The sequence below is a fragment of the Barbatula barbatula genome (genome assembly GCF_947034865.1).
Source record: "Barbatula barbatula genome assembly, chromosome: 19".
In the NCBI taxonomy this organism is placed as follows: domain Eukaryota; kingdom Metazoa; phylum Chordata; class Actinopteri; order Cypriniformes; family Nemacheilidae; genus Barbatula; species Barbatula barbatula.
The window spans coordinates 5,437,176-5,448,370 of NC_136782.1; the positions used below are offsets into that span (position 1 = coordinate 5,437,176).

Sequence of the window (11,195 nt, forward strand, 5' to 3'; positions counted from 1 at the left end):
TGTAACTTCAATAACTGTACTAACTTATCTACTGCACTGTAACTCTATTTCTACTCATCTATTGCACTGTAACTTCAATAACTGCACTAACTTATCTACTGCACTGTAACTCTATTTCTACTGATATATTGCACTGTAACTTCAATAACTGCACTAACTTATCTACTGCACTGTAACTCTATTTCTACTGATATATTGCACTGTAACTTCAATAACTGCACTAACTTATCTACTGCACTGTAACTCTATTTCTACTCATCTATTGCACTGTAACTTCAATAACTGTACTAACTTATCTACTGCACTGTAACTCTATTTCTACTCATCTATTGCACTGTAACTTCAATAACTGCACTAACTTATCTACTGCACTGTAACTCTATTTCTACTGATATATTGCACTGTAACTTCAATAACTGCACTAACTTATCTACTGCACTGTAATTCTATTTCTAATCATCTACTGCACTGTAACTTCAATAACTGTACTAACTTATCTACTGCACTGTAACTCTATTTCTACTCATCTATTGCACTGTAACTTCAATAACTGCACTAACTTATCTACTGCACTGTAACTCTATTTCTACTGATATATTGCACTGTAACTTCAATAACTGCACTAACTTATCTACTGCACTGTAACTATATTTCTACTGATATATTGCACTGTAACTTCAATAACTGCACTAACTTATCTACTGCACTGTAATTCTATTTCTAATCATCTACTGCACTGTAACTTCAATAACTGTACTAACTTATCTACTGCACTGTAACTCTATTTCTATTCATCTATTGCACTGTAACCTCAATAACTGCACTAACTTATCTACTGCACTGTAACTCTATTTCTACTCATCTATTGCACTGTAACTTCAATAACTGCACTAACTTATCTACTGCACTGTAACTCTATTTCTACTCATCTATTGCACTGTAACTTCAATAACTGCACTAACTTATCTACTGCACTGTAATTCTATTTCTAATCATCTACTGCACTGTAACTTCAATAACTGCACTAACTTATCTACTGCACTGTAACTCTATTTCTACTCATCTATTGCACTGTAACTTCAATAACTGCACTAACTTATCTACTGCACTGTAACTCTATTTCTACTCATTTATTGCACTGTAACTTCAATAACTGCACTAACTTATCTACTGCACTGTAATTCTATTTCTAATCATCTACTGCACTGTAACTTCAATAACTGTACTAACTTATCTACTGCACTGTAACTCTATTTCTACTCATCTATTGCACTGTAACTTCAATAACTGCACTAACTTATCTACTGCACTGTAACTCTATTTCTACTCATCTATTGCACTGTAACTTCAATAACTGCACTAACTTATCTACTGCACTGTAATTCTATTTCTAATCATCTACTGCACTGTAACTTCAATAACTGCACTAACTTATCTACTGCACTGTAACTCTATTTCTACTCATCTATTGCACTGTAACTTCAATAACTGCACTAACTGTCATGATCCTGCCTCTCCTTGTCTTGGTTTTCGAGTCTTGTGGCAGGATCATGTCAGTCCCATGTGTTTTGTGTGGAGAAAGAGCATTGTTTTGGTTTGAGAAGCCATGCTCTCTCTCCGGTGTCACGTCCTTTAGCCCCGCCCCCTTGTTTCCCTGTTAGCAGTCCATTAGTGTTAGTCTTGTCTCCAGCCCTGATCCATCCTTCCCTTAGTGTTTCAGTCCCCTCACCTGCCTCGTGCAATCCTCCTGTTAGCTTTCCCTTAGTGTTTCATCCTTGTCACCTGTGGCCACTCTCCCTGTGTCATCAGTCCTTGTTAGTGTTTTCCCTTTATCAAGCCCCAGTTTTCCCTCTGTCCCTGGTCGGTTCATTGTCATTTTGTCATTATCGTACCTCCTCACGTCACCTTGTTGGATTATTCCTGTCTATGGATTATCGTGTTTGTTCCTGTTCTAAGTTTGTGGATTTTGTTGATTTATTATTCAAAGGACTTTGTTTGTTTTGTTCCCCATGTGGGAAGTTTTAGTTTACACTTTTGTCCTGTTTTAGATCATGTTCTCCCCATCGAGGGTCTTTTGTTTTAAATCAAGTTTTTGTTATTTAACTCTGCTGCCTGCGTTTGGGTTCTGTCCACACACCGTGACACTAACTTATCTACTGCACTGTAACTCTATTTCTACTCCTTTATTGCACTGTAACTTCAATAACTGCACTAACTTATCTACTGCACTGTAACTCTATTTCTACTCATCTATTGCACTGTAACTTCAATAACTGCTCTAACTTATCTACTGCACTGTAACTCTATTTCTACTGATATATTGCACTGTAACTTCAATAACTGCACTAACTTATCTACTGCACTGTAACTCTATTTCTACTCATCTATTGCACTGTAACTTCAATAACTGCACTAACTTATCTACTGCACTGTAACTCTATTTCTACTGATATATTGCACTGTAACTTCAAAACTGCACTAACTTATCTACTGCACTGTAACTCTATTTCTACTCATCTATTGCACTGTAACTTCAATAACTGCACTAACTTATCTACTGCACTGTAACTCTATTTCTACTCATTTATTGCACTGTAACTTCAATAACACCACTAACTTATCTACTGCACTGTAACTCTATTTCTATTAATCTATTGCACTGTAACTTCGATAACTGCACTAATTTATCTACTGCACTGTAACTCTATTAGCTGCATCTACTCATCTACTGCACTATAACTTCAATAAATGCACTAACTTATCTACTGCACTGTAACTCTATTTCTACTCATCTATTGCACTGTAACTTCAATAACTGCACTAACTAATCTACTGCACTGTAACTCTATTTCTACTCATTTATTGCACTGTAACATCAATAACTGCACTAACTTATCTACTGCACTGTAACTCTATTTCTACTCATCTATTGCACTGTAACTTCAATAACTGCACTAACTTATCTACTGCACTCTAATTCTATTTCTAATCATCTACTGCACTGTAACTTCAATAACTGTACTAACTTATCTACTGCACTGTAACTCTATTTCTACTCATTTATTGCACTGTAACTTCAATAACTGCACTAACTTATAGCTCCAAGACCAGGATGGCGGCGCGTAAACATCGCGAGGCTCAGCGTCTCTCCAGTTTTAGCATTTATATAGTGTATTTCTTGCTCATCTCGGGTCTGTTCGTCCAGAACAGTTGTGCATTTACATCGTACACCCGGCAGGAGCTTTTGGATATCAGTTTACGCATGTCCGGAAGTTGCATAAGCAATATTCAACTCGTCCCTGAGATCGTCAGAGCAACCGATGCAACGCACCCCACACGGCCGGGCGGAAGTGCTCGTCAAGATCGTAAACAAAGGCGGGGGAAGCACGGAGGTCTAGGAGCTAGGCTAAAGCTAACACCACACCGGCTCTCTTTACCCAGCATTTTCCTTGCTAATGTTCTATCATTAATGAACAAAATTGATGAGATTCGACTCCGCATCATCAACAGCAAAAGACTTTTGAACTGCAATGTCATAATCTTCACGGAATCATGGCTACACAGCGGCATACCGGACAACGCTATTGAGTTAGCGGGCTACAACACACACCGGGCAGATAGAACGGCAGAGGAATCCGGTAAGACAAGAGGAGGTGGATTGTGCATTTACATCAACAAAGCTTGGTGCACGAACTCTGTTATTGTCGGGAGACACTGCTTGGCGAACCTTGAGTTTCTCATGGTTAAATGTAGACCGTTTTATCTGCCACGGGAATTCACTTCCACCATTATAACGGCAGCTTATATTCCACCGGATGCTGATGCCAAGCTTGCTATGAAAGAACTTCATGCAGCCATCAGTAAACAACAGACTGCTCACCCGGAGGCTGCATTTATTGTTGCGGGAGATTTTAATCACTCTAACTTAAAGACAGTGCTCCCTAAATTTCATCAGCATGTTTCCTGCCACACAAGAGGAAACAAAACTTTGGATCATGTCTACACAAACATTAATCTCATTAATCGTGTGAAGCCATCAGTGAAGACCATCAAGGTGTGGCCAGCGGGGGCAGATTTTCACTCCAGGAAAGGTTTCTACACACAGACTGGAGTATGTTTGCTTCTCAGGCCACCAGTGGCTCTCACACGGACATCAACAGTTACACCTCCTCTCTATTGGACTACATAAATTCCACCATTGAGTGCCACAACCCAGAAGCAGATCACCACGTACCCCAATCAGAAGCCATGGATGAACAAGGAAGTGCGCCTCCTGTTGATAGCACGCAACACTGCCTTCCGATCGGATGATGCACAGGCCTATAGTACTTCTAGGGCAAATCTGAAGAGGGGCATCAAAAAGGCCAAGCACTGCTACAAGCTGAAGCTAGAGGAGCATTTTTCCAATTCTGACCCTCGACGCATGTGGCAGGGCATCCAGGCCATCAGTGACTACAAACCCAAACACTCCACCCCCATAGCCACAGATGCCGTCTTCCTGAACGAGCTTAATGACTTTCATGCTCCCTTTGAGAGAGACAATAAGGAAACAGCTACCAAGCTCACACCCTCTGCTGACCACCCAATCATCACACTTAACTCCACTGATGTTCACGCAGCACTAAGCCGGACCAAGGCTGCTGGCCCAGACGGCATCCCTGGTCGTGTACTCAAGGCATGTGCGGAGCAGCTCGCTGGGGTCTTCACGGACATCTTCAACCTGTCCCTCGCCCAAGCAGTGGTTCCAGAGTGTCTTAAATCCACCTCCATTGTTCCCATTATGCCTTAACGACAACCGCCCTGTAGCACTCACACCCATTGTTATGAAGTGCTTTGAGCGGCTGGTCCTGGCACACCAAAAGGTCTCCCTACCACCCACACTGGACCCATACCAATTTGCCTATCGCAACAATAGGAGCACGAATGATGCAGTGTCCATGGCGCTGCACTCTGTGCTCACACATCTGGACAATAAGGACACTTACGCACGCATGTTGTTTGTAGACTTCAGCTCTGCTTTCAATACCATCATCCCTGCCAAGCTAATCGTCAAACTTGGAAACCTAGGCATTAACAACTCTACCTGCAATTGGAATATGGACTTCCTGACGAACAGGCCTCAGCTTGTTAGGTTAGGCGACATCTGCTCCACCACCACCAACCTCAACACTGGTGTACCACAGGGCTGCGTACTGAGCCCCTTTCTCTACTCCCTTTTCACACTCGACTGCAGGCCTGTGAACGGATCTAACTCCTTCATCAAGTTTGCAGACGATACAACGGTGATTGGTCTCATCAGCAACAACGTTGAGACTGCATACAGGGAGGAGGTCCGGCACCTGGCCACATGGTGCTCAGACAACAACCTGCTCCTTAACACCTCCAAGACAAAGGAGATCATTGTGGACTTCAGGAAGGCGAAAGGAGGCACACACGACCCCATCCACATTAATGGGATGGCTGTTGAACGTGTTTCCAGTTTTAAGTTCCTGGGGACTCATATTTCGGAGGACCTGTCCTGGACCACCAACACCTCATGCCTGGTCAAGAAGGCTCACCAGCGTCTCTTCTTTCTGAGGACATTGAAGAAGAACCAACTGTCTTCAACTATCCAGGTGAACTTCTATCGCTGCACGATAGAGAGCATCCTGACCAACTGTCACAGTCTGGTACGGGATCTGTTCTGTTGCTGAGCGCAAGGCACTGCAGCGGGTGGTGAAAACAGCCCAGCGCATCACAGGGACTACACTTTCTCCCATTGAGGACATCCAGAAGATGCTGTCTGCGTCGAGCTCGCAGCATTCTCAAGGACTCCTCTCACCCCTCTCAAAGACTGTTTACTTTCCTACCTTCCGGTAGGCGCTTCCGGTGCCTTCGGATAAGAACCAACAGACTAAGAAACAGCTTTTTTCCCAGAGCTGTTTCATTATTAAACTCTGCCCCCCACTGATTCCACTACCTTGAACTCCAAGCTGCTATAACATCGTTTACATTGCACTACAGGGCTGCATGCATGACTGAACTGTACACACCAGTACTTCATGTTATCTGCTCTACTGGACTGTTTACACACGCACAGCATCATTTGCACTCTATACTGCTCACTTGGACATCTGAAATATGCTCATTTGCTCAATAAAGTTGAATCTAATCTAATCGAAAAAATAGATCTACATCAGACTAGAAAGAGCATTTTTTGTCATTAGGAAAATTGGCTTATGACCAGCTGGAGAAAGGGAACCAGATCTTCTATGAGGAGGATCTGAGAGAGTGTGGCTTTGGTGTGAGAGAAGTGTCCGTGTTTTCAGGAGTTTGTACTCGGATCTTCAGGAGCCTGGAATTCACCTGGGGAAAGTATTCAGCTTTATACATCTTGAGTGCCCAGGAGTTTCTAGCTGCTTTATTTAAGATGTTGACCTTCTCTGAACAAAACACACGACTTAAAAACATGTTCAGGTCAACTATTAATGATTTACTGAAGCAAGAAGTCGACAAGGCCTTGCAGAGTGAGAACGGACACTGGGACCTTTTCCTCAGATTTCTTCTCGGTCTCACACTGAAGTCTAATCGTATTCTCTTACAAGACCTCACGAGAAAGACAGTAAGCAGCTCTGACAGTCAGTCAGACGTCTCTCTAGAGTCAAACTGTCGCCTGCTCAGTGGTCAGCTCTGGTGTTTGTGTTACTGAACTCAGAGGAGGAGCTGGATGAATTTATATTGAGTAAATATCATCCCTCAGAAAAATGCCTCAAAAAATGATGCGAGTGGTCAAAGCATCTAGAAAAACTGAGTGAGTACTTTTTTTACATAGGACAGTGTTTTCCGACACTGTTCCTGCTGGCGACTAATCAAGATTTCCTTTTTATTGCAGGTCATGAAGCAACCTAATGTAGTGTATTTTGGGAAAACTATGAGTTCACACTCCCGACTCTGAGGATGAGCTGCAGACGGCCCATGCCCCCACTGGTCTCGCCCAGCCTGCCCATGATATTGTTACACTTAGCTAGTATCTTCATCTTCTCGAGCTCAGCAGACTTCATGAAGATGAGGGACTTGTCAAGCCCTGTATAGGGTCATTCCAAGTAAAATCTTAATTTTGCCACAATTTGTTTTATTTTGATTATTCTTTATCTAGAGAAATATTACTTAAATGATGAAAACCCAAAATAGTAAATGCCATAAAGAAATAAGGGATAAGATAATCCCAGAGGGGGTCACAAGTAAGTAATAAGGCACTGTGTCGTGAATCAATCACGGCTGTCATGATACTGACAGGAAGCACCCAGATGCAGACAGCAGGTTAAATATGACCACTTGAAAACGACAAGACAGGAACTGGGGAACCAGACTGTTTTATATAGACTGTATAACACAGTGTCCGTGACATTACCCGTGGTCTGTCATAAGAATTTTTGAAGGCTGAAGCTGGTCATCGCAATCTTGGCAACACGTAATCACACATATCTTCCAGATAATCGAAAATGGGCAACGTTGAGATGTGGTTGGAGCAGGGGAGATTGCTGAAACCATACCCGCCTAGCTCGACTTCATCAAGTAAACTCGTTGAGACTAGGCCTGTTTACATATTCACATATTCATTCATTAATTTGCATCCCACTGAGCACCGTCATATGTCATCAGCATGCTTTCGTCCGCTGTTTCAATATAGAGAGAATGGCGGAGGAGCGGCAAAAACCTGACTGGCCAGAGGAACCCTCAACTAGTAAATATAAAAAATGAAAGACATTATTTGAAAAAGCCTACTCTCTTTTGGACTATGAAAGAGGTTAAACTTGAATAAACATTGGTGCAGCTTTTACACGATGGAGCCAGCTCCGGGAGGAAAAGTGTATGAATGATGATACCATGGTTGCTCTGTTTCTTTTGGACAGGTATGAACATGCTTTGATAAGAATGTATTGGTTTAGATTGTAATTCTTTATGTGGAGTTATGAAATACTATGTTAATAATGTATTGGGTAGGCTCACGTCAGACAAGGAGCTTTACTTGAAAACATCTTCTTCGCAGGCATATGTCTCGTCAAAACACTAACATGTCGGCTTTGGAAGGCGATTCGCTTGGAGAGTACGATCATGATTTCAGTGCTAGCAGGCTAAAGTTAGCACATTGAGACATTATGCATTCTAGTTACTTCCTTCTTGGTTTCATGTGAAAGACCTTTAAACATTCTGGCCGAAGTTTTAACGATAGCCATCGGTTGAGACTGGTCCTGTTACATATTCATCCAACGTAGTAAGCTCTTCATATTACTTGGTGGTGATCCAAAGAATTGTGGGTAATCTTGGGAAATCAAGGACACACCTCATGAAGTATTACTTTCACCAGAACAAAAGTTATCAAAAATCATTTTGAAATAGCATTAAAATATCTAAGCACAAAAATAAGAACATAGCACACAAAGTCAGACTCCTCTGTCCGGACATTAAATGCATAATCAGGATTGATGGATTGATTTTAAAATTACATTACAAACTTTAAAAAATTCTTTAAACCGGCAGGTTTACTTGTGGGTAGGGGTGGGGTTTCATCTGGCTTTTTTTATAAGTACACAATTCAGATTGTAAAAACAGTTACAAGTTTCTATGCGATCAGGCTGAATAGAGCTTATTACTTTAATAGTAGGAAACCACATGTTTGATTTTTTTGATTCAATTTATTGTCATTACACACATACAAGTACAGTGCAACGAAATGTATTGGACATGTACACTTTACGTAAGACTCGCTCATGATTAAAAGACAAAGATGTTTAAACACTTTTATCACGTTTTACATATCTTTCTATTCTTACCAAACCCAAGCTTTGCTCTGAAAGCTTTGCAAAAGATAAAGTATATAAGTGGATCCACACAGGCATTTAGCACTGAAAGCAGAACGGTCAGCTCTTTTAGGATACTTAACACCCGAGGCGCTGTACAGACACCGATGAAAACGTCAAACAGTCTCACCACATGATAGGGAACAAAGCACACACAGAAAATTACCACTAGAATAAGCATGTTACGCTTAGACTTGTTCAATTTTTGACTACTGGATACAGCCTGTGTAGAGATTTGAGTTTCTCTGAGCTTTTGCAGCGTTCTCCCGTACAGGAAAATCAGAGAAACCAGCACAAAGATGAAGAGTGCAATGGACACACAATGGATCATTTTATAGGCCAAGTTAAGTTGAAGACTGTGAAGAGATTCACAACTAATTTCTTCAGAGCTCTGATTATGACCCCAGGACTTCTGCAGAAAAAGAAAAAAGTAGATGGACCCGGTGGATGCTAGGAAGAGCCAAGTTGCCATTGAAATCAGGCGGGCAAAACGAACTGTCTGCAGGGCATTTGTTTCCAAAGACCGAACTATTTTGAGGTACCTACGGTAAGAAGTAAGATCAAACTATTAAAATAAATAACATTCAACTTTGAGGATAAAAATGGATGAACTTCAAACTAATTATTGACAAAAATGTATATGAGAGTTAGTAAATTATGAAATTCATATTCAATATGCTAATAGAGTTAAATCAGTTAAAATCACAATAACAGCAAAAGTTGACAAATGTAAGAGTCGGTATGGGATGGTTACCTGTTTGCAGCAATAAAGACCATGAATATAATGCTTGCATACATGTTTAAATAGAAGGCTGTCGCTCCAAAGCTGCAGTAAATAGTTTGCAGTGTCACTGAATATTTGACATTGTGAGCGATCCGCAATGGTAAACAAAGACAAATGAAGAAGTCAGCCACAGCTAGATTCTTCAGGTAAACCGTGACACTGGACTGGACACGTTGTTTTGTGCAGAAATACACCCGCATTGTGACGCAGTTCAGCATCAGACTGATGACAAACACTAGTGAGAATGCAAATATGAAGACGGGGTGAGCTGGGAACTTTGAATATCCACACCGACCTTCAGTTAGGTTAGTCTGGTTGAGTTTCATGGTGTTCTTTAGATAAGTAGTGATGCTGGTTACAGGGATTGGTGTTTCCATCTAGATGAACAAGAAAGAAACACTCAGATTAGTTTATTTAGAAACCATGCGTAACTATATTAAGAAAAAGGCAAATATGTGCAGTTTCTTAACTGCATACCCTTTACAAGACTGTTGCCTGCAGGCTATAATAAAACAAAATGGTTGGCAGTCCTCTTTAAAAAGATAAAATGTGCCATTGTTCATATGCAGTTCAGTTATCACAACTAAATGTGACAGATAAAGGTGTCATTGTGGTAATGCATTAGACACGAGAAAGAAGACTGCTCTCTGGCTGAAAGGAGCTACAAGAATAGCCACAATATTGAGTTGGATTCCAAGTAATTGCATCCAGCCCACACACAACAGTATTGTTACATAAATAATAAAACACACACAATAGCATGTAATACTTGTACATTTACTTTGTAAATTATAAATCATAATACTTAAATCATCTTTCACAAATATCTACAGTATACAGTACATCTGTCTCTTTAAAAATGAAAATTCTGTGTATGGATTGGGTTGCCTTTTAAGGTGTTACAACACAATTTCTAACTCCTGTGTGAATGAACATAAGCACATACATTTATAAAACACAACCTTTGCTGAATATGTCATGCCATTTTAACTTCGGTAAATATACTTACTATATATTTACTATATACTATAACTTTGGCTATTGTCATATGTACATATAATTAGCAGAATTTGTTAATTGAGAGAAATTCTAAAGTACGTTTGCCTAAATGTTTAACCATTTTCTACTTACATTAGATCTTTGCCAATAGACCAGAGTTCATACCTGCTTTACAGCAATTCATATTTTATTGACAATTGAGAGAATATGACAATATTTCAATCATTCAATCAGTTTATCTTATTATTTGGATACTGTCCTTAGAATTACTAAATAAACTCACCGGAAATTCTCTTCATACAAGTGTGTTCTCTATGCTTTGATCTAGCAGGTTGTCCTTATTATTCACCACTTCCTTTTATACTCACGCAAAAGCGGTTGTGTAAGAGGTAAGAAGTGTAAAAATTATATGGAAGGGAAATAATAGGATTGATGGGTTTCATTTTTCAATAGCAACTCTTTGCTATTGTTTTATAAATGGGTTAGATATTTTTTTTACTGGGAGAAAGGTGTTTTCAATGTTTTCAAAAAAAGAAATGTAAGCTTCAGTGCAAATTCTGCCAGAAAAACTC

At 40.3% G+C, this 11,195-nt stretch overlaps 1 protein-coding gene across 1 annotated transcript; it reads right to left on the reverse strand.

The window, feature by feature from the left end:
* Positions 1-8,667: 8,667 nt before the first annotated feature.
* Positions 8,668-9,824, reverse strand: LOC306908322 (P2Y purinoceptor 14-like; the record flags this gene model as incomplete). The annotated part of the gene is made up of 2 exons (XM_079481084.1): positions 8,668-9,382; positions 9,595-9,824. The coding sequence occupies 2 exons, from the start codon at positions 9,822-9,824 to the stop codon at positions 8,785-8,787; spliced, it is 828 nt and encodes a 275-aa protein (XP_079337210.1). The 3' UTR covers positions 8,668-8,784.
* Positions 9,825-11,195: the final 1,371 nt, after the last annotated feature.